The 24,895-nt window shown below is 34.4% G+C and overlaps 1 protein-coding gene and 1 pseudogene across 1 annotated transcript; both read left to right on the plus strand.

Moving 5' to 3' along the window:
• On the plus strand, nucleotides 5,255–23,231 carry LOC109847815 (annotated as a pseudogene).
• LOC109847816 (galactokinase-like) lies at nucleotides 23,280–24,128 on the plus strand. Its single transcript, XM_020417055.1, has 4 exons — nucleotides 23,280–23,284; nucleotides 23,376–23,468; nucleotides 23,675–23,816; nucleotides 24,018–24,128. The coding sequence occupies exons 1-4, from the start codon at nucleotides 23,280–23,282 to the stop codon at nucleotides 24,126–24,128; spliced, it is 351 nt and encodes a 116-aa protein (XP_020272644.1).

Below are 24,895 nucleotides of genomic sequence, written 5' to 3' on the forward strand. Positions count from 1 at the left end.
GTCAAAATATTATCCTATTGAAAAGTTTATGAGAAGTAACTCTCTAAGTAATCATTGTAAATGTAAATATGTTTATAAAATAATTGGCATGATATGAAGGTTAAACTCTTGGTTTGGCTTTGTTTTGGTTTTATCGTAGAGGGATCCTTAAAACCATACATACCTCAAATGAGCTTGATCTTGGAAGCAACTTCATGGAAGTAGAGATCTTAACTTAATACATTCAGCAAAGCAAACCACTGAATACTTACCAAAAAAGAAGTTGGGAAATAAAAGTACTCTGCATATATGAAGACTTAGAAAATTTCTTCTGTCCATCCATGTAGCCAGTGCATCTTGGGTTTGCACCCTATTTTTCTATTTACTTTGAGGTATGATTTCATTTCCTTATTCTTAAATAAAACTATAGTTTATTTGTCATTTGTCTATTTTTTTTTAAAGATTATCATGTCAGTATTATATAAATCCGTGCATCGCACGGGCTTGAAACTAGTTACTATGTAATTGGAAAGGATCTAACTCCATCCGAATACATAGATGTCCAGCTGGCACTAAAACTCAAATCCCCTTCTCCACGCTACAATGTCTTTGATAAGACGCTTGCCCTTTTCGGTCAAGACAATAATGTATTTTATACATTGTTTTCCAGATAAATCATTTCCTTTGTGGTGAGAACATAACAAACAATTGCACTCCCCCTGAAAAGTTCATGTTATGTCCAGTAGATATATTCAACATGAATTTTAATCCTTGTTAAATTTATATTAATTACCGCTAAGAAAATGCAACACATCAGGCTATGATATCAAGTAAAATGTCAATTTAAGAGAACTCATTCCTGAAAGATATCTACTCCTATGTACTTAAAAGAGAATCTAAGATTTACTGTAGCATGAACAATACTCTTTTAAGTAAAATAACAATTTAAGAGAACTCATTCTTGGAAGATATCTACTCCTCTATACTCAAAATGAGAATCCAAATTTACTGTAGTATGAACAGTAAATCTTTGGGTCCTTTAAGCATAGAGGAGTAAATTTACTATTCATGGTGTAGTATTTATTGTATCATGAACAATGTCGTTTTAAGTATAGAGCGGTAGATATAATTTCTAATTTTAAACATAAAATAATAAAATTAAATGTACTAAACCTTAGAGAGGTAGGTTTAAAATGCAAAGCTTAAAAAATAGGGGTCGTGCTTTGCACGGAGTACACACTAGTTTGTTAGAATGAGGCAACTAATATCTTTTATAACTCACGTTTGACTGTCCATCGCTCGCTCGCAACTAGGATGATAGGGTTTGCTTTGATACCATATTTATAAGAGACTTAGGAGTAGTCAGTCCTAAAAACTTAACTGCATGTGGGAGGGAGGAAATTCAAATAATTAATTTTCTTTATTATATAAAGGAGGATATATAATTTATTCTCTATCTAGTCATTGTGGGGTCAGTCAAGTAGAACTCAAAGTTAAAACCAGGATAATTTGTGAGTATAAACTTTTATGGTGTTAGTCAATTAGAACTATAATTAAGTGGATCATCCACCAAAGTATCTATCCATTAATGAAACCTAGAGATCCGTGCATCATATGAAGAGACTTTTAGATATCATCTACAATGTAGCTCAATCATGTAATTTTAGGCCGCGTCCTTAGATGATTATCTAAGGCGTCATCTTAGGAACACTTCTCCCATAATATAACATATGTGTGTGTGTGTGTGTGTGTGTGTGTGTCAAATGATCTCATGTGTGTGTGTGTCTCAAATGATCTCATGTATTAGATTAGAAGAAGGTGATAAAAAATAGAACTCTCATATTTGTTGTTTTTAATTTTTTTATATTTTGTTTCTCCATCCTCTTCAAATTACACCATAAGATCATATTGTAAGACCCCGTTGATTTTGATAATTCATACATGTGGATATTAGTGAAACGCAATATTCAGTATGTGAAAAATATCTTCATGGCATGGTTGTGCATGAAATCTAGCATTTTTGAGCTTATGAGAATGTATATATGCATTAGTTATGAGGTTGAGTTTGCAAATTTGCAAATCATAAGCATCAGAGTCGAAGAACTCAGTTTTCAGCTCATGAGTCGACCCATGACTGTCATGAGTCGACTCATCGAGGGTTTTCTGGTTTTTCTGGGTCGGGTTTGTTTTGGTTTCGGGTCGGGTTTTAACTGTTTATATATATGCTCCTCTACCCGAAAACACTTCATTTTTCATCAGTTCTCCCCAGAAACTCTAGTCCCCCTCTCTCCTCTCTCAAACCCTAGGTGTTCTTGGTGATTTTGGGACGTTTCAAAGGGTTTTTTCAGTAGTTTCTTTTGGATTTCAACGAAGGGTATCGTTCTTCATCACATCTGAGGCGAGTAACATCTCGCCCAATCTCTATCCCATGCTTTTATGAATTTATAAACGTTTTTCATGAGTTTTATTGAGCCTAAGACATAATTTCAAATATTTTTATGAATTTATAAACGTTTTTCATGAGTTTTATTGAGCCTAAGACATAATTTCAAATATAAAACGATGTTCTTATTAGTGTAAATGCTAAAGATCGTATGTTTTAGATTTTTTAAACTCCCACCAACAAGTTTTGATGAAAACCCAGATCTGGGAATTTATTTAAAGAAATGAAAATATGAGTTTTATTTTGATTAAATGCTCTTTTTCATGTTTATGGGTTAAATGTTAGGTTTAACATGCAAGTAATCATTTCTCATGCTATGTATCAATTCTTTCACTGCCTCATAGTTTAGAATTGATAGTTAAGGAGGCGTAGATCAGTATAGTGGAAGTATGGATCGAGATGGACGAGTTTCAGTTGTGATATATGCAGATTTCAGCCCGTAAGTCGACTCACGACTCATCACGAGTCGACTCATCAGGTTGAGTCAACCCCATGACTATCATGAGTCGACTCACGAAGTCTAGTTGTGTTGCCTTTTTACTTCTGCTGAGTCGACTCGTCAGTATACGAATCGACCCATAAGTCATGAGTCGACTCATAACTAACCATGAGTCGACTCACGAAGTCATTTCCTGTTATCATATGTTTTCTGCTGAGTCGACTCGTAACAGATCATGAGTCGACCCATGAGACATGAGTTGACTCATAACTGAGCACGAGTCGACTCATCGAAGTCTTTCTGTCTTATTTGTGTTTCTGTTAAATCACCTACTGTATATATATATATACAAACTGTGTTCATAGTGTTCGAGGTACTGTTTATCATTCTTGAATATGAGAAGTGCCCTTATTTTATCGGGTATTTAATTGTAGTGTTATATTTTCATTCATTAAGTCCCTCGTGTTGAGATGCATTACTGATTTTCCTCGTGATTTGGACATTCTTTTTCATTTAGTCCTCTGTTGGACAATCACTTTACTCAGTCCTCGTATTGGACTATTCATTTCACAGTCTTTCAGTATTTTGGACATGCATTTTTCTGTTTAGTCCTCTGTTGACACTCTTTCCATTTAGTCCTCGTGCTGGACATTCATATGATATATATATAGTCTACGTGTTGGACACTTAATCGTTTTCAGACATGACACTTATTGTGGCCATGACATGATTACAGTACTTATCGGTAGAGATGGGTTTGTATTCGTTTCCTTTATTGTTCCTGTACTAGAACCTCGGGTTTGGTGTTTAGGGATTTACAATTTGAGATACAAGGTATATACATGAGGGTTTCCTTGTTTGGATTATTTCGCTCGACGTACCTATGCTCGTGTTGTATTTCCCTAAGTACTAAGACCCGTTAATGTTTGTATAAATGATTTATATTATTGTGTAATAACTATATTTTCTTATGCAACGAGCCCTATCCCTTGGGGTTGGTTGTGATGTTGCTCGCTAGCGCTTTGACGCTCGTTGTCCCTCCCCCTTTCAGGTAACGAGCCAGGAGCCCGGAGAGTCGCAGGTTGAGGACGACCCTTACTAGTGTCTACTATCCTCTTTTTAGATGTATTTATTTTTGTACTCCACTTGAGACATTTTAGACTTGAGAGGTTTATGTTCTAGAGTTATAAAGGCTGTTTGCCTTATTTCTTGTATTAAACATTATGTACTTTGAGACATGTTGAGCTCTCCAGATCTTTATTATTCATTTCAGACTTTGACTGTGTACTTCAGCTTATTTTTGATTGATGAGATGTGTTTATTTGAGTCCTATCACTCCATTAAGCAATTGTTGTATAATCTTTTACTTGCTTTGTACTACACCTGTTTTTGATTCCACTAGAGAGATAGTAATTGTGATGGTGAAACATGTTATTGCACGGTGTGGTGCATGGCAGGTTTGACATCTCTGGTTTTACCTCGGACTATAGCCTTGTGTGAATCCAGTGGCGTCACAGTTGGTATCAGAGCTCTAGTTCCAGTATCCTTAGGATCATCATGTGTCGAGTCGTGGAGCTAGGTTAGAGTTTCTTAGGATTCATGTATAGAGTCCGTAAGGATTTCCTAGTATGAGTGAGGACGACTTATGCGTATACCTCAAAATTTGAGGAAATTTTTTTTTTATGATAACTATTTTGCAAATTTAAAGTATTTTGTGTGAATACTATATGTTGTGAAGATTGTATTGTGATACGTGAACCTTATTTTTCTTATGATCAGAGAGATGGCAGGGCGTGGGAGACCCCGCACTCGAAGGGCCGCTCTGGCAGAACCCCAGCAGGCCCCATCTGAGCCACATCAGATACTACCTGAGCCGCAGCAGGCTCCCCAGTACCTTATTGATCTTATGGCCCCCTTAGTCTCTAGGATAACAGCCATTGAGGAGCTTGTGGCGAATCATATTGCACCACCACCATCAGAAGCTGAAATCGCCATTTCTCAAGAAAATGGGACGCCTAAGTTTCAAAAGAACAAGGAAGGGCACCCCGAAGATAAGGGTAAGAATAAGAGACCTTGGTCTGGACCTCAGCAGCAGCAGGACCCTCATAAGAAGGGATCCCAACAGGATCAGAAAGAATAGCAGCAGCAACAGCGCAAGTTCCGGGGAACTTGTTCTAACTGTCGTAAGGTCGGACATAAGGCATTAGAGTGCCGCAGTGCACCAACAAGAACTCAGAAGGGAAATGGTCCGAATCAGCAGCAGCAGAAGACTAAGGGGCAGGTTCTAGCAGTTCAGGAGGTTCCCCAGGGACAGATTGTCCCATATTCTCCAGCACCAGCGGCAGAGCAGTCTTCATCCACCGGCAGAGCATATGCAGTAGTTCCGCATAATAATGGAGCAAGCAGATCAGTTGTGGAGAGTACGTCTCATATAAATCCTTTTCCCGCCCGTATTCGTTTCGATTCGGGAGTTTCGTGTTCTTTCACTTCGTACGCTTTTATGACTAGACTCCAAATCGTAGCTCAGCCTCTAGACATTCCATTATTGGTTTTCCATCCCTTTAGGTGGAGGCTCCCCAGGGGCAGATTGTCCCATATCGCTTTGCGGAGTCATTTCTGGCGTTCATCGATGAGGTGATGCTGCGGGATCAGAGTTCTGATTTGTTAGAGACTCGAGTTGTCTCGGATTATCAGGATGTCTTTCAGGACATACCTGGGTTACCTCCTGTGAGAGAGGTTGAGTTTTGTATTGAGTTGCAGCCGGGCATAGCCCCGATATCCCATGCACCCTATCGTATGACACCAGCTGAGATGAGAGAGTTCAGACCCAGTTGGATGAGTTGTTAGCTCAGGGTTTTATTCATCGGAGTCTTCTCCGTGGGGCGCGCCGGTCCTCTTCGTGAAGAAGAAGGACGACAGTATGAGATTGTGTATAGATTATCGGGAGTTGAATAAGGTCACTATCCGGAATAGGTATCCACTACCTAGGATTGATGACTTGTTCGACCAGTTGCAGGGAGAGCAGTTCTTCTCGAAGATTGATCTTCGTTCTGGTTATCATCAGTTGTGGATTCGGGAGATGGATATCCCCAAGACCGCTTTCCTCACGCGATATGGATCTTTTGATTTTCTGGTCACACCATTTGGGTTGACCAAGGCACCCGTTGTATTCGCGTATTTTATGAACCGGGTTATCCGTCCCTTCATGGCTCAGTTCGTGATAGTTTTATTGATGATATTCATATTTATTCGAGATCGGAGGCAGATCACGAGCGGCATCTATGGTTATCTTTGAAGACTCTACAGGAGCGTCAGTTATATGCCAAGTTCAGCAAGTATGAATTTTGGTTTTCAGAAGTTAGATTTCTAGGCCATGTCACCAGCAGAGAAGGCATAGCAGTGGATCCGGCTAAGGTTGTAGCAGTTCTTGATTGGGAGCCGCCAACGACGGAGACAGGGATTCGTAGCTTTTCGGGTTTGGCCGGCTATTATTGGAAGTTTATCCAGGATATTCGTCGTCTACACAGATGCATCATTGGCAGAATTAGGAGGTGTCCTTATGCAGACTCAGAGAGTAGTAGCTTATATCTCACGGCAGTTGAGAGTGCATGAGCAGAACTATCCCACTCATGACTTGGAGCTAGTAGCAGTGGTATTTGCACTGAAGTCATGGAGGCACTACTTGTATGGTGTGTAGTTCGAGCTGTTCACAGACCACCAGAGTCTAAAATATTTTTTCTCTCAGAAGGAACTCAACCAGAGGCAGCGGAGGTGGATTGAGTTTATCAAGGACTACGAGTTTGCGATTCAGTATCACCCGGGGAAGGCGAACGTCGTAGCAGATGCTTTGAGTAGGAAGCGTCGACATCAGATTGCGGCTTTGAGGTGCTCATTGCACCGAGACCTTCTCACTCTTAGCCATTTTGATTTTAGACCTGAGTTTGGTGGCACTAGTGTATTTTTGGGAGCTATATCAGTGTAACCAACTTGGAGCGGCAGAGTTGTTAGAGCTCAGTTGGAGGATTCTTGGATTCAAATCCGTAAGGAGGAGATTTCCAAAGAGCCTAAGGCCGATTGGACCATTGGAGCAGATGGAGGTCTACGGATGAAGGGTAGATTGGTTATGCCAGCCAGTGCAGAGCTGAAGAGGGAGTTGTTTGATGAGGCACACCGTACTCGATACACAGTACATCCAGGGACCATTAAGATGTATAAGGACCTGAAGAGGCACTTTTGGTGGAGTGGTATGCGTAGGGAGATTTCAGAGTATGTGGCAAAGTGTTTTACCTGCCATCAGGTAAAGGCGGAGCACCAGAGACCAGCAGGCACACTTCAGCCATTACCTATCCCAGAATGGAAGTGGGCAGACATTTCTATGGACATTATTGTAGGGTTGCCCAAGTCGAAGAAGGGGAATGATTCAATTTGGGTCATTGTGGACCGGTTGACGAAGTCAGCACATTTTATCCCAGTAAGAACTACTTATACAGCTGAGGCGTATGCGAGGATCTTCATTCGGGAGATAGTTCGACTCCATGGAGTTCCAGATACGATCGTGTCGGATCGAGGATCAGTTTTCACTTCACACTTTTGGAGGAGTTTCCAGGACTCATTTGGCAGCAGGCTATCTTATAGCAGTGTCTTCCACCCACAGACAGTTGGTCAGACGGAGAGGGTGAACCAAGTGTTGGAGGACATGTTGCGAGCATGTGTCATTGATTTCCAAGGCAGCTGGGAGGATCATATCCCGCTGATAGAGTTCGCTTATAACAACAATTATCAAGCGACGATCGATATGGCTCCGTATGAGGCACTGTACGGGAGACCCTGCAGATCACCAATATGTTAAGAGTTTCAGATTGGGGATTTGGTTATGCTAAAGGTATCGCCTATGAAAGGCGTGCAGCGATTCGGGAGATGAGGAAAGCTTGCACCGAGATATATTGGACCATTCTGGATTTTGGAGCGCATTGGAGCTGTGTCATACAGACTAGATCTTCCAGCTTCTATGTCTAGTATACACAATGTATTCCATGTTTCTATGCTCAAAAAGCACTTGCATGATGAGGAACATCAGCGAGTGTTGGATGCACCGGAGATTGAGCTTCGAGATGATTTGACTACTATTGAGATCCCGGTGTCTATACTTGATAAGGAAGACAAGAAACTCATGAACAAGGTGATTCCATTGGTGAAAGTTCAATGGAACCGAAGTGGAGTTGAGGAAGCTTCTTGGGAGCGCGAGGAGGACATGCGACGCTACTACCCACACTTGTTTGAGCAGGTAAATTTATTAAATTTATTTATGATGAGAATTCTTACTTATATATATATATATATATATATTGATACTTATATTTAACACTAGAATGAGGGTATTTTCACTTAATTCTTAATCTTTCGGAACACATGGTATATACATGGGGGGTTCCTTGTTTGGATTTTTCGCCCAACGTACTAGTTCTGTTAGATTAGAGGTTAGGTAAGGACATTATCATTTTAGATCGTTAAGTATGAATATCGCTATATGCTTAACTAGTGTTTAGTATTGCGAAATGTGTATGTGTGCGGGTTGGATTAGACCCTTGTCATGCTTTTCAAGTATCTTTAAGAGTTAGATATGATTTCCTAAATTTCGAGGACGAAATTCTTTTAAGGGGGGAAGAATGTAAGACCCCATTGATTTTGATAATTCATACATGTGGATATTAGTGAAACGCAATATTCAATATGTGAAAAATATCTTCATGGCATGGTTGTGCATGAAATCTAGCATTTTTGAGCTTATGAGAATGTATATATGCATTAGTTATGAGGTTGAGTTTGTAAATTTGCAAATCATAAGCATCAGAATCGAAGAACTCAGTTTTCAGCTCATGAGTCGACCCATAACTGTCATGAGTCGACTCATGATATCGTCTCCCTTTGTCATAAGCCTCTGCTGAGTCGACTCATAATCTTATGAGTCGACCCATGAGTCATGAGTCGACTCACGACTGAACATGAGTCGACTCATCGAGGGTTTTCTGGTTTTTCTGGGTCGGGTTTGTTTGGGTTTCGGGTCGGGTTTTAACTGTTTATATATATGCTCCTCTACCCGAAAACACTTCATTTTTCATCAGTTCTCCCCAGAAACCCTAGTCCCCCTCTCTCCTCTCTCAAACCCTAGGTGTTCTTGGTGATTTTGGGACGTTTCAAAGGGTTTTTTTCAGCAGTTTCTTTTGGATTTAAGCGAAGGGAATCGTTCTTCATCACATCTGAGGCGAGTAACATCTCGCCCAATCTCTCTCCCATGCTTTTATGAATTTATAAACATTTTTCATGAGTTTTATTGAGCCTAAGACATAATTTCAAAAATAAAACGATGTTCTTATTAGTGTAAATGCTAAAAATCGTATGTTTTAGATTTTTTTAAACTCCCACCAACAAATTTTGATGAAAACCCAGATCTGGGAATTTATTTAAAGAAATGAAATATGAGTTTTATTTTGATTAAATGCTCTTTTTCATGTTTAGGGATTAAATGTTAGGTTTAACATGCAAGTAATCATTTCTCATGCTATGTATGAATTCTTTCACTGCCTCATAGTTTAGAATTGATAGTTAAGGAGGCGTAGATCAGTATAGTGGAAGTATGGATCGAGATGGACGAGTTTCAGTTGTGACATATGCAGATTTCAGCCCGTAAGTCGACTCACGACTCATCACGAGTCGACTCATCAGGTTGAGTCGACCCATGACTGTCATGAGTCGACTCACGAAGTCTAGTTGTGTTGCCTTTTTACTTCTACTGATTCGACTCGTCAGTATACGAATCGACCCATAAGTCATGAGTCGACTCATAACTAACCATGAGTCGACTCACAAAGTCATTTCCTGTTATCATATGTTTTCTGCTGAGTCGACTCGTAACAGATCATGAGTCGACCCATGAGACATGAGTTGACTCATAACTGAGCACGAGTCGACTCATCGAAGTCTTTCTTGTCTTATTTGTGTTTCTGTTAAATCACCTGCTGTGTATATATATATATAGACTGTGTTCATATGTTCGAGGGCACTATTTATCATTCTTGAATATGAGAAGTTGCCTTGTTTATCGGGTATTAAATTGTAGTGGTTATATTTTCATTCATTTAGTCCTCGTGTTGGACATTCGTCTTACCCAGTCCTCGTGTTGGACATGCATTACTGATTAGTCCTCGTGTTGGACATTCTTTTCATTTAGTCCTCGTGTTGGACATCCACTTTACTTAGTCCTCGTGTTGGACATTCATCTCACCCAGTCCTCGTATTGGACATGCATTTCTGTTTAGTCCTCGTGTTGGACTTTGTATTCGTTTCCTTTATTGTTTCTTGTATTAGATCTCGGGTTTAGTATTTAGGGATTTATAATTTGAGATACAAGGTATATACATGAGGGTTTCCTTGTTTGGATTATTTCGCTCGACGTACCTATGCTCGTGTTGTATTTTCCTAAGTACCAAAACCCATTGTTGTTAGGATAAATGATTTATATTATTGTGTATTAACTATATTTTCTTATGCAACGAGCCCTATCCCTTGGGGTTGGTTGTGATGTTGCTCGCTAACACTTTGACGCTCGTTGTCCCTCCCCCTTTCAGATAACGAGCCAGGAGCCCGGAGAGTCGCAGGTTGAGGACGACCCTTACTAGTGTCTACTATCCTCTTTTTAGATGTATTTATTTTTGTACTCCACTTGAGACATTTTAGACTTGAGAGGTTTATGTTCTAGAGTTATAAAGGTTGTTTGCCTTATTTCTTGTATTAAACATTATGTACTTTGAGACATGTTGAGCTCTCCAGATCTTTATTATTCATTTCAGACTTTGACTGTGTACTTCAGCTTATTTTTGATTGATGAGATGTGTTTATTTGAGTCCTATCACTCCATTAAGCAATTGTTGTATAATATTTTACTTGCTTTGTACTACACCTGTTTTTGATTCCACTAGAGAGATAGTAATTGTGATGGTGAAACATGTTATTGCACGGTGTGGTGCATGGCAGGTTTGACATCTCTGGTTTCACCTCGGACTGCAGCCTTGTGTGAACCCAGGGGCGTCACACATATTATCTCTCTTGTCACTCTTCTACTTATATGTTACTTTATTTTTAATTGAGTATTAGATTTATATAATTAATTTAAATTTAAAAATTGTATTCATACGTTATTAAAATTAATTGAAATTAAGAGATTAGGGAAAATATTTGATATGGTCTAATTGAACAAAAATGTACAAAAAATCATGGGTTATAGCTCATGAAATTTATAATTTAAAATTATGATTAATTATTTACAATTTGGCTGAAATGAATAAAAATGGGCAAAAATCAAGGTTTATAGCTCATAAAAATCAAGAATTTTAAACTCCAGTCAGCTTTTTTTATTTGGTCCAAACAAACAAAACTGGACAAAAATTGTGAGTTATAGCTTATCAAAATCAAGAATTTTCAATTTATTTTAATTATTTAGGCATTGGTCAAAATGATTGAAAACAGATAAAATTCATGTGTTATAGTTGATGAAAATAAAAAAATTTAAACTCTTATTAATTATTTATGATTTGAACCAAAAATAAAAATAAAAATGAATAAAAGTTATGTGTTATAGCTTATAAAAATTTAGAACTTTGAGTTTCGATTAATTATTTCTAACTTGGCCTAAACAAACAAGAATTTACAAAAGTCATAGGTTATTGCTCATGAAACTCGAGAATTTTGAACTCCAAGCAAGTATTTGTGATTCGGCCTAAAAGAACAAACATGGATAAAGTTTGCGGGCTATAACTCATGAAAATTGAGAATTTTGAACTCCAACTAATTATTTGCAATTTAGCTTGAACAAACAAAAATGGATAAATATCATGGGTTATACCTTACAATAATCAAGAATTTTGTACTCTAATTAACTATTTGTGATTTCGTCCAAACTAATAAACATAGGCTAAATTATGGGTTATAGCTCATGAAAGTCGAGAATTTTGAACTCTAAGTAATTATTTGTGATTGGGACTAAATGAATGAAAATAGATAAATATCATGAGTTATATCTCATGAAAATTAGAAAATTTGATCTCTAGCTAATTATTTGCGATGTGGTCCAAAAGAATTAAAATCAATAAACATTGTGTGTATAAGCTCGAGAAAAGTTGAGAATTTTGAGCTCCGCTTAATTTTGAACTCTGATTAATTTTTTCCAAGTAAGCATAAATGAACAAAAATGGATAAAAATCAAGGTTTATAACTCATGAAAATGAAGAATATTTAACTCTGATTAATTATTTATGATTTGGCCCAATCGAGTGAAAATGTACAAAAATCATGGATTATAGCTCATTAAAAATCAAGAAGTTGGAACTAAGATTAATTATTTATTATTTGGCTAGAATAAAAAAATAAAAAAACCATGGGTTATACCTCATGAAAATTGAGAAATTTAAACTTGGGTTAATTATCTTCGATTTGACCTAAATGAATAAAAATAGACAAAAATCATGGGTTATTATAGCTCATGAAATTGAGAACTTTGAACTCCGGTTAATTATTTGTCATTTGGTCCAATTGAATGAAAATAGACAAAAATCATGGTTATACCTCATAAAAATTGAAAATACTGAACACAGATTAATTATTTGTGATTTAGCCTAATCGAACAAAAATGTACAAAAATAATGGGTTATAGTTTATCAAAATTTAGTTATTTGCAATTTGGCCAAAATTAATAAAAATGAATAAAAATCATGGGTTATAGCTCATAATAATAGATAATTTTATATTCTTGTCAATATTTTATGATTTGGTCTAAACGGAAAAAATAGATAAAATTGTGGATTATATAGCTTATAAAAATCAAGAATTTTGAACAAGGGTTAACTATTTATAGTTTTGCCTAAATGAATAAAAATGGACAAAAATATTGGGTTATATAGCTCATAAAAATAGAGAATTTTACATTCTAGTTAATTCTTTTGATTTTGTATAAATAAACAAGAATGGATAAAAATTATGGGCAACAACTCATGAAGAAATTGAGCTCTATTTAATTATTTTTTATTTGATCAAAAAAATAAAAATGGATAAAATCATGGGTTATAGTCACAAGAAAATTAAAAATTTTAAACTTCAATTAATTATTTGTGATTGAGCATAAGCAAACAATTATAACTAGCTCATGGAAATTGAGAATTTTGAACTCGGTTAATTATTTGTGAGTAGGCTATAACAAACAAAATTGAACAAAACTTGTGGGTCATAGCTCATTAAATCGTGAATTTTAGACTCCAAATAATTATTTATGATTTAGTCTAAATGAATGAAAATGGAAAACATCAAGGGTTATAGCTCATAAAAATCAAAAAAATTTAAACCGGATTAATAATTCACGATTTGGCCGAAAATCAAAGGTTACAACTCTTGAAAATTAGGGATTTCAAACTCCAGTTGATTATTTATGATTTGGTTTAAACGAACAAAAATGAAAAAAACTATGAGTTATAGCTTATGAAAATCCAGAATTTATACTCTGATTAATATTTTGTGATTTGGATGGAATGAACAAATATAGACAAAAACTGTGGGTTATAGCTTTTAGAAAAAATTTTGAACTTTGATTAATTATTTGTTATTTATTCTAAACTAACAAAAAAGGAAAATAATTGTGGGTTATTCCTCATGAAAATAAACTTTGATAAATTATTTGTGATTTGACTCAGAATGAACAAAAGTGAAGAAAAAATTGCGAGTTATACCTCATAAAAATTAACAATTTTCAACTCTGGTTAATTATCTGTGATTTGATCTAAATTAACAAAAATAGACAAAAATCATGAGTTATAACTTATGAAAATCATGACTTTGTCTTTTGATTAATTATTTTTTATTTGTTCCAAATAAATAAAATGGACAAAATTTATGGGTTGTAGTTCATAAGAATTGATAATTTTGAACTTCTATTAGTTATTTGTGATTTGATCCAAACAAATAAATATGAATAAATTTTGGATTATAGTTCATGAAAATTAATAATTTTGAACTTTGGATAATTGTTTGGGAGTTGGTCTAAATAAATAAAAATGGACAAAATCATAGGTTATAGCTCAAGAAAATCTAGAATTTTGAACTCCTGTTAATTACTTGCGATTTGGTCTAAAGATTGAAAATGGACAAAAAATTGTGGGTTATAGCTCATGAAAAATCGAGTTTTTGAACTCCAATTAATTATTTATTATTTGGCCTAAACATGCAAAAATTAACAAATATCATGTATTATAGTTCATGAATATCAATAATTTGGCACTCATTTTAATTATTTGTTATTTGGCCTGATCAATTGAAAATATACAAAAATTGGGCTATACCTCATAAAAATTAAGGATTTTAAATTTAGGTTAAGTATTTGTGATTTGGCCGAAACAATTAAAAATGCACAAAAATTATGGATTATAGCTCATAAAATCGAGAATTTTGAGCTTTAATGAATTATTTGCAATTTAGTTAAAATAAACAATAATAAATAAAAATTATGATTTATGGTTCAAGAAATTTAAGCATTTTGAACTCCGATTAATTAGTTGTGAATGCCTAGACAAATGAAAATAGACAAAACATAGGTTATAACTCATAAAAATTAAGAATTTTGACCTCATTTAACTATTTGTGATTGGGTCTAAATGGAAAAAAGGTGTCAAAATCATGGGTTATATCTCAAGAAATTAAAAAATTTCAACTCGAGTTATTAGTAGTGATTTAGCCTAAATGAATAAAAATTGATAAAAATTATGGGCTAAAGCTCATAAAAGTTAAGAATTTTAAACTCCAATTAATTATTTATAATTTGTCCAAAAGAATGTAAAATAACAAAAATAATGGGTTATAGCTATTTAAAATTGAGACTTTTGTAACTGATTATTTATTTGTGATTTGGCAAAAAGGGATAAACATGGGCTAGCTCATAAAAATCTTAAAATTTGAACTTCTATTAATTATTAGTGATTTGTATGAAATGTATGAAAATGGACAAAAAATTATTGGTTATAGCCTTTGAAAATCATGAATATTGAACTTAGGGTTGATTATTTATGATTTGGTCCAAATGAACAAAAAAAGGGCAAAAATCATGCGCTATATCTCGTGAAAATCAAGAATTATAAACTCTGATTAATTACTGGTGGTTGGGCCTAAACAAACAAAAATGTATAAAAATCATGGCTTATGTAGCTCATGAAAATTTAGAATTTTAAGCTCGGGCTAATTATTTATTATTTAGTCAATATGAACAAAAAAAGATAAAAATTATGGTAATAACTCATGAAAATCAAGAATTTTAAACTTTGATTAATTATTTCTGATTAGGTCTTAATGAACAAAAATGGACAAAAGTGATGATGAAAATAACAATTTTGATCTGTGGTTAATTATTTGTTATTTGGCCAAAACAAATAAAAAAGAAATTGATCTGTAGTTGGTTATTTCATGGAAGTAAAGAATGTTGTAGTTCAGTTAGTTATTTGTGATTTGGTCCAAATGATAGAAAATTGATAAAAATTATGAGTTATAGCTCATAAAAATAATGAAATTTGGACTCCATGTAATTTCTAGTGATAGGGGCTAAACAAATGAAAAAAAACAAAAATCATGGGTTATGGCTCATGAAAATCAAGAATTTTGAACTATAGTTAATTATTTGTCATTTGATCCAAACGAATGAAAATGGAAAATGTGGGATATTTTTCTTGAAAACCGATAATTTTGATCTCTGATTAATTATTTGTCATTGGGCCCTAGTAGCAAAAAATAGACAAAAATCGTGGGTTGTAACTCATAAAAACCGAGAATTTTAAACTTAAGCTAATTAGTTGTGATTTGACCTAAATGAATGAAATTTGCCAAAAGTATGGGTTATAGGTCATCAAAATCAGAAGTTAGAGCTCATGAAAATCATGAATTTTTGTCTTTGGTTAATTATTTTTACAGGTTGTTTGTGATAATTAAAATAGAAAATAAATATTTGGTTATAGCTTGTCAAATCAATAATTTGCAACTCCGTTAATTATTTGTGATTTGGCCTAAATGAATAAAAATGGAAAAAATTATGAGTATAGATCATGAAAATTTAGAATTTTGAACTATGGCTAACTATTTGTGATTTGGGTGGAATGAACAAAACTGGACAAAAATCATTGATTGTAGCCCATGAAATTAAAGAATTTTAAATTTAATTAATTATTTACATGAGTAGACCTAAATAAAAAAAATAAAAGCGTATAGCTGATAAAATTACAAATTTTGAGCCTCGGTTAATTATTTGTGATTTGGTACAAATGTAAAAAAATGAAAATATTAGGATATAACACATTAAAATAGAGAATTTTAAACTCTAATTAATAAATTGTGATTAGCCTAAATGAACTAAAATGGATAAAAATCATAGGTTATAGCTGATGAAGACTTTGAACTCTAGTTAATTATTTATAATTTGGTCAAAACATGGACAAACCTTTTGGGTTACAACTCATAAAAATTAAGAATTTTCAATTCTGATTAATTATTTGTGATTTGGTGCAAACAAATGAAATTTAAAAAACCATGGGTTATAGCTGATATAAATCAAGAGTTTTAAACTCAAATTAATTATTTGTGATTTGGCTTAAATGAAGGAAAATGGCCAAATTCATGAGTTATAATAGCCCATGAAAATTAAGAATTTTAAATTCTAGTTAATTATTTACATTTGGGTCTAAATGAATAAAACTATATAAAAATTATGGGTTATAGCTTATGAAAATTAAGAATATTGAACTCCGATTAAATATTTGTGATTTGGCTAGAACAAACAATACTGGATAGAAATCATAGGTTATAGCTCAAGAAAATCGAGAATTTTAAACTCAGCTTAATTATTTGTGATTTGGACTAACTAAATAAATATGGATAAAAATAATTGGTTATAGCTCATAAAAATTAAGAATTTTAATCTTATATTAATTATTTGTGATTTTATCAAAACAAATAAGAATGGGCAAAATTTTGTAAGTTTTTTATGTTTTAGATGATAAAAATCAAGAATTTTGTACTCAGATTTGTTATTTGTGATTCGACCCAAACAAATAGAATTGATAAAAAATCGAGTGTGATAGCTCATCAAAATTGAGGATTATAAACTTCGATTAATTATTTATGATTTTGACAGAGCGAATGAAAAAGGGAAAAAATCATGGTTATCGCTCTTGAAAATTGAAAATTTTGAACTCCGATTAATTACTATTTGTGACTTGCTCCAGATGAATGAAAATAGAAAAAATCTATTAGGTTACCACTCTTAGAAATTAAGAATTTTGTACTTTGGTTAATTAATTATGATTTGGTCGAAAAAATGGACAATATTTGTATGTTATAGCTTATGAAAATCAAGAATTTATAACTCCAATTAATTATTTGTGATTAGGTCAAAGTGAATGAAATAGGATAAAAATTATGGGTTATAGCTCATGAAACTTTAGAATTTTGAATTTCGATTAACTATTTGTGATTCGGTCAGAAAGAACAAAACTGAACAAAAATCGTGGGTTTACAGCTCATAAAAATTAGAATTTTTAAACTCCGACTAATTATTTATTATTGGACATAAATGAATAAAATGGATAAAATTGTATAGCTCGTGAAAATTGAGAATTTTAAACTCCAGTTAGTTATTTTCGATTTGGTCTAAATGAACAAAAATATACAAAAATCATAGTTATAGCGCATAAAAATCAAGAACTTAGAATTCCTATTAATAATTTGTGATCAGGCCTAAATGAACAAAAATGGATAAAAATCATGGGTTATAGCTTATTAAAATTAAGAACTTAGACTATCGGTGTAGATGGTGAAAATATGCTCAAAGTCTAAAAAGTGAATGCATATGGGCTAAACACTTAATGTAGGCCCAAACACAAACCCATGTCAATTGCCCAAACAATAGAGAAGTTCACCCAAGCATTACACAAACTTCACCTCAAAAAAATCAAGTGGACCACATCATCCACATCTCAAGGAATGTGGATTGTCCATGATTTGACAAAGTTCGTTGGACCAAACTTCGCCCAAAGCTGCATAGCGAATCTCACCCAAAGTTGCTCAACAAGCTTCACCTTTGACTATAATAGGCAAACAGCGTCGTTGAACTTTTCAAAAGCTATTTTTTGGAAACGATTCTCTCAATTATCTCCTAAGTTAATGGCCTACTTAAACCATAATTAATGGCTACTAGCCCTCTCTCCCTCTCTCAGCATCTCTCTCTCTCTCTCTCTCTCTCTCTCTCTCTCATTCTCTCTCTCTCTCTCTCTCTCTCTCTCTCTCTCTCTCTCTCTCTCTCTCTCTCTCTCAGCCTATAAGATGAGAGGAGATTGTTCATTTTTGGGGTACCTAAGATGTGGTATCTACACTTTGCATTCAGCTAAAAACCTTGAATTATAATAACTTTGGTAGCTAGATTCTCACAATGCAGAGAAGACTTTGGCATTTCAAGAAGAGCTTTGGTAACTGCCAGTCAATAGAAGACTCAACATCTTAGTCGGACCATCAATGGACTATAAAATCAACACTTCATCAACACATAGAGCTTCAAACAATTTTTTTCTTTCATTTGTAAATTCTTTTGAAGTATAATATGTGTTAATTGTAATTCAAAAGACTCGAAACAACTAGTTGATTTAAGATTTGGCTGAAACAATCGAAAACGGATAAAATTTGTCGGTTATATCTAATGAAAATCAAGAATTTTGGACTACTGTTAGTTATTGGTTATTTGGTGCAAAGGAATGAAAATTGATTAAAAATAATGGATTACAACACATAGAAATTAAGAATTTTGAAATTTGATTATTTATCTGTGATTAAGCATAAACGAATGAAAATGAACAAAGTCGAGGGTGATGGCTAGCTCATGAAAATTGAGAAGTTTGAACTCTGCTTAATTATTTGTAATTTGGCAGGAATGAACAAAATAGAGAAAAATCATGGATTATAGTTTATAAAAATAAAGAATTTGAAGACCATTTAATAATTTTTTTGTCTAAATAAACAAGAATGTACAAAAATCGTGTGTTATAGCTCATAAAAATTCAGAACTTTGAATTCTGATTAATTATTTGCAATTAGGCTTAAACAAATAAATATAGACAAAGATCATAGGTTATAATTAGCGCATGAAAATTGAGAATTTTGAGTTCTAGTTAATTATTTACATCTTAGCTAGATGAAATAAAATGGACAAAAAACATGGGTTATTGTCCTCTTCTTTGATTTATAGTCTTTCTCTCCTCTTTCAAAGTTTAGAGCATCTTGAAAAGTGACTGCTCAAATTTTACAACAATTTTTTTCACTAGACTAGTTATTATGGTTGAATAAACACCAATGCATGTGTTAGGAATGAGAGAAAAAGAGTATAATTTTATTATATATAGTCTTAACATAGTCAATAAATGTTTAAGAACAACTCTTCAGTCTTTCAACATTCTAGTTAATTAATCCAAGTAAATACACAAAATGACATTTTTTATGAACAATGTTAGGGTTTCTAAAAGAAAGAAAACTCAAAACTGCTACAATTTGATGTGTTGTGTGTTCTGATCTTTATAATATACACTTCAATTTGATCTCAAGAAGACAAATATATGCGTCATTAATAAAGTATTATTCGTGTGAAGGGTTTTTTTACGGCAACACCTTTCTTGTGAGTAACTTTAGAGTACCAACATTGTGTTATCGTGTATATGAGAGATCATAAGGGGTTAATGTAGGCTAGGGAAGGTAATTTTTGCCCATGCACATTTACCCACCTAGCCCACCCAACACCTGGCCTATCCAAAGCCCACCCATTTACCCCCTCCGGCCCGTATTCCCAAACCCAAAATTCTAAAACCATCTCTTCTCTTTCTCTTCTCTCATCAACATCGATCACGACTCTAATCCCTCCTTCCTCCACCTCTTGAATCCAAAGCGTCCGACGCCATTGCCTCCTCCTCCTCCGATTTCAGTCCCAATCTTTGCTCGATCTCAACGTCTACCTTAGCTTGCATCTCCAATCGATCTCCTCTCGATCTCGATCTCTGTTTGATTTTAGCCCCAATCTTTGCTCAATCTCAACCTCTACCTCAGCCTGCATCTCCAATCGATCTCCTCTCCTCCGCCCCCAATCTTTGTGGTTGTCGTTGGTTGCAATCAGATCTCTTAAGGTATTGTGTTCCTAATGCTGTTTTTCATTTGTTTTGATTTGTTCTGTAATATATTTTCTTGATAAATTACATGATAAAAGTTAAAAAAATTGCATCTTGCTGCATAATCTTGCTAGGTTTGGTTCCTTTGATCCTATCGATTTTGATTTTTAAATTCTTGGTATATATAGAAGGGGAAAGCTGTGACTTTTAGTGTCAATTCTTTGTTAGATTAATTTGTAGTTGCAGGTTGTTTAAAGTTGGAATTAACGTGGAAGACTGTTTCTTCCTTTTATTTTTGAATTAAAAAAATGTTTTTCTATTGCCTTATGCATCTTAACACCTTACAATTTTATAATTGGAGTTAATTTTCCAAGTATTTGTTTTATTCTAAAGATTACTTAAACATACAGATGAACCTGATCTCTAAAAATGGAACATTTCCTCGAATCTAGCAGATTTAGTGCTATTTTAGGACAATTGAAAGTCTTACTTTCCCAGAGACTCTGTAATAAAATTTTCCATTATCATTAACTAATTCGAATCTAAATGTTACTAGTATGTGAGATTGTTTTGACAAAATCTAATTAGTGACATGCTTATATCGTTACATTTAGTGGTTACTCATTGTTGAGGGTTCCACACCATAACTATTTGATGGAAAATTTGGAGTAAAAGAAATGAAAGAAAAATTTAATTTGTATTCTCTCGATCTCGATTACAATTGAATTTTCTGATTACAAAAGAGAGGAGAATTGATCTGGATTCTCCCATTTGTTTAAAACTGGGTTCTTCTAGGTAGCGATGGAGTACCTCCTTCGAATGATTGCGTCGAATTCGCTCTCCATTGACGATCCGACCGTCTTTATCTCGTGGGAACAGTGAACTTATGTGGTAAGTTTAGGGAATAACTCTTAATGAGTTTGAGAACTCAGAACGAGTTAGAACTCCGTGAAAAGAGTTGTTAGAACCGAAAATTCGGTTAATAGCCAAGTAGATTTGATGTTGCTGAAGGATCCTTTTAGATTTGATCTTATGAATCTGATTTAAATCTTCTATCTCCAAAGAATTCTCCCCTCCTCTTCAGAGAATCCAACCTTATACGCTTTTGATTTCAAAATCTTCAACCTCCCCCCCCCCCCAAAAAAAAAAANATACGAACCTCCGAACCCCTTTCTCTATTGAGTTTGTTGAGGTTTTATAGGAGGATAAGGGGTTGTAACTGCCTCCTTAATCCACTCCTGAGTGGACGTAATTTCCTCACATCGTGGGAAAACAGTTCTGAAACCGTTTGACTTATGTTTGAATGAGTCAAACACCCAATTTGGCATTCAGGACCCTAACTTCGTGTCTTAGAATTGAGACGCGGAGTTGGGTGTTGATTGAATGTTAAAAACACGAGGGCCGCTCGCGTTTTGCTTGTTGCAGTTTGGAAACGCGGGGGTCGCCTACTTTCAAGAATTGTGACGCGAAGATGAGTTCCGCGTTTAAAAAGGGTTAGTTGACTTGTAACCTTCTCTGTGAAGCGTTGCAAGGACCATTGTTTAGTAATCCTCGCTTTAGCTATCGTAGGGTGTGAAAGTCGTCAAATTGTAACTCTCATTGTTGATTGTGAAGACCACTGAATAGAGTTTTCATCATTCGTTGGAAGTGTCGTTGAATCGTAACTCTTCTCGATCTATGTGAAAAGTCCTCCACTTGTAGCTTTCATTTGTTAACATGAAAGTCATCTGATTGTAACGTTCATTATTGAAGCTTGATGGGGATCATCTATCTATTGTGATTTTTAGACAGCCTACAATAACAAAGGGCTTACCTTTACTGAGAAAGAAAGAGATGCCTATTATTTGAGAGGACTCTTGCCACCCGTGTGTATCACTCATGTTTCCAGGAAAAGAAGCTCATGAATAGTCTTTGCCAGTATCAGATGCCCCTTCAACGATATGTAGCATTGATGACTCTTCAGGTTTGGACTTATATAATTATGTTGTTTTGCAATATTTAGTTGGACATAAAAAGTTTGCCGATGCATTTTCGTTAATATTTTTTAGGAGAGAAATGAAAGGCTTTTCTACAAGCTTCTAATAGATAATGTTGAAGAGTTGCTTCATGTTGTTTACACAACTGCACTTGGGGAGGCTTGCCAGAAGTATGGTTGCAATGCATCTTTAGGCGGCCACAATGTCTTTATATCAGTTTGAAGGAGAAGTATATTGCAATTCCTTGTGCTTCTTTTATATTTTGGTGATTTTTGTAACTGAAATTGAAAGATTGCTTGATCTTGCAAGGGAAAGGTTCTTGAGGTGTTGAAGAATTAGCGTGAAAGGAGCATTCAGGTTATTGTGGTTACTGATGGTGAGCGCATTTTGGGGCTTGGAGATCTTGGGTGTCAGGTGAATTTGAAGTTATTGCAGTTAGTCTGTGCCATTGTCATCCTCTTTGCCATGAAAACTACCATTTCTTCCACTAGTACTATGATCTCTCACTGTTTAGTGACAACATTGTACATACAGGTTATTTGGATCTATTTGCAAAGTTTGCTAATATCCACCCTCTTCTAACTCATGTAATTCTGGTTGATTTGCAAACTATTTGGATGCTCTGACCATCACGTGTGTAATTTCCATTCTCCTTCTTGCAGCATTTCCCTTGATTCAGCTGCATCTTCATGTAGTGATCTTCTTCTTGATTGGCAAGCCCTCATATCAGATAATTTTTTATTGATGCAAGATATATTGTGACACTAATGTTTGGAGTTCAAAGTGTTTGGGACTGCTGATGCATATTTGTGCCTATCAATGTTTCAACTATATATCTATGGAGTAGTCCATTGTAAATCATTCTAAGTTGCAGAATTTAAAATCTGAGTAGGAACATATGATTGTTTATTTAATTTCATCAGAGCAGAAGTATTATTATCAAGTGCTTCATCAGAGCAGAATTAGTAAAAATATCTCTTTGTGATCAATGAGTAAGTTGCTTTTCACTATAGTTCATTTCAACATTAAAAATATCTCTTTGTGATCAATGAGTAAGTTGCTTTTCACTATAGTTCATTTCAACATTAAACTATGGTGTTAGCAAAAGCAAGTTCCCAATGAGTAAGTTGCTTTTCACTATAGTTCATTTCAACATTAAACTATGGTGTTAGCAAAAGCAAGTTCCATCAACAAAATGAAACCATAAACATAGTCACTTAATGATGTATTGAAACTTGCTTGAGAGATCATATGCTAGTTAAGTGGTATTACATTTGCACTTCTTATTTTAACAAAAAGGTCGGTAGTTTCTAAAGTGTCAAAATTTGCAGTGATGAAGACATTCTTAAGAGACTCGGTGATCTAGTGAATGATAGTCATTATAGCTGCAGTGCTCTGTATGAGTGCAGGTAAGTTCTCTGGTTATATAGTCCTTTAAATCTTTCATATTTTGCAAGTAGTCCCTTAAATTTTCTAGTTGTTTTAAAATTAAGTCATTGAAATTGCTATTGGATCCCCCAATTCCTATAAGTTGTTTCAAATTCATCCCTAATTCCTTTATATCTTTCATATTTAACTCTAATTGTTATGTTTCTTTCGTATGTGTTTTCTCTAGTTGCTCGGAGTTGGAAGAGCTTGTGAAAGTTTGTCGAGACAATGGAGCACTTGGAGCGAGACTTATGGGTGCTGGATGGGGTGGTTGTACAGTTGCTTTAGTTAAAGAAAGTATCATCCCTCAGTTCATTCTCAATTTAAAGGTCAGTTATTTGTGACTGCTTGTAATTTGATCCTAGAATCGTATAATATTCTCTAGGGTTAATTGCACATAGACCATCTATAATATCGTTGATTTGAGCTGACCACCCCCCTAGCTCATTGTTCATTAAAATCATGAGTTCTCTCATAGAAAACATAACACTTTAAACTTGTGCAACTCAAATCCTTTTTAACTTTTGCAGGAGTCATTCTACCAGTCTTGGATTGAGAAGGGTATCATCAACAAGAATGATCTCGGTCTTTATGTCTTTTCCTCCAAGCCTTCAAGCGGCGCTATAATATTCAAGCTTTAAGTTGAATTCTTCTCAAGCATTATTGCCTCTATTTGATCCTAGCCTTGGGAATGAGAGAACATTTTTTTCTAATAAAAATGTTTTCCTCTGAATAAATTATCGTTAAGATTTTAACTATAGTTTTTGCATAGATAATAATAGAAACCATGTTACATTTGACTGTAGATAATTAACATGGGTTGGACGCAATAATTCAGTAAGATATTAAATTGCTGTGGATTCCTATAAGTAGATAATTATATATTACACAGAGCCTAATATCTTATGTATTACATCATATGTATATTTGCCAATAGAATTGTTTTGACTCATTTATTGAATAAGAATTATGTTTCTAGTTTCGAATTCTCGAATGATTCTGTTTGGGCAAAAAAAAAACTCCTAGAAAGTTTAGACAAAAAAAACCTCAAAAGGTTGAAAAGTTTACGATAAACCCCCAATAGTTTGCAAAAAGCCCCCTAAAAATTTATAAAAAACACTTCAAAATATTATATACATAACTACTATAGTTAAATAGGTAAATGGGAAGTTTGTTTATTAAAACCCGTCCATTTAAGAAAATGTTAAATGTGTCATAAATGGGTAAATGGACAAAATATGTCCGCCCATTTATGACCCGCCCATTTATGACCCGCCCATTTAATAACCAAACCCACACATTTAGCATCCCTAGTAAAATTGTAGGTTGGCACTTACAGGATCAAGTAATCAACTAGTATAGCTATCAGTATCATAGATCTATAGAGCCCGCTTGAGGATCCAAGAGC

Source organism: Asparagus officinalis, chromosome 7, assembly GCF_001876935.1.
Source record: "Asparagus officinalis chromosome 7, Aspof.V1, whole genome shotgun sequence".
Classification (NCBI taxonomy): domain Eukaryota; kingdom Viridiplantae; phylum Streptophyta; class Magnoliopsida; order Asparagales; family Asparagaceae; genus Asparagus; species Asparagus officinalis.

Coding starts and splice junctions, on each gene's coding strand:
- LOC109847816 (XM_020417055.1), top strand. Junction 23,469..23,674: donor AGTGCTCTGTATGAGTGCAG/GTAAGTTCTCTG, acceptor TGTTTTCTCTAG/TTGCTCGGAGTTGGAAGAGC. Junction 23,817..24,017: donor AGTTCATTCTCAATTTAAAG/GTCAGTTATTTG, acceptor TAACTTTTGCAG/GAGTCATTCTACCAGTCTTG.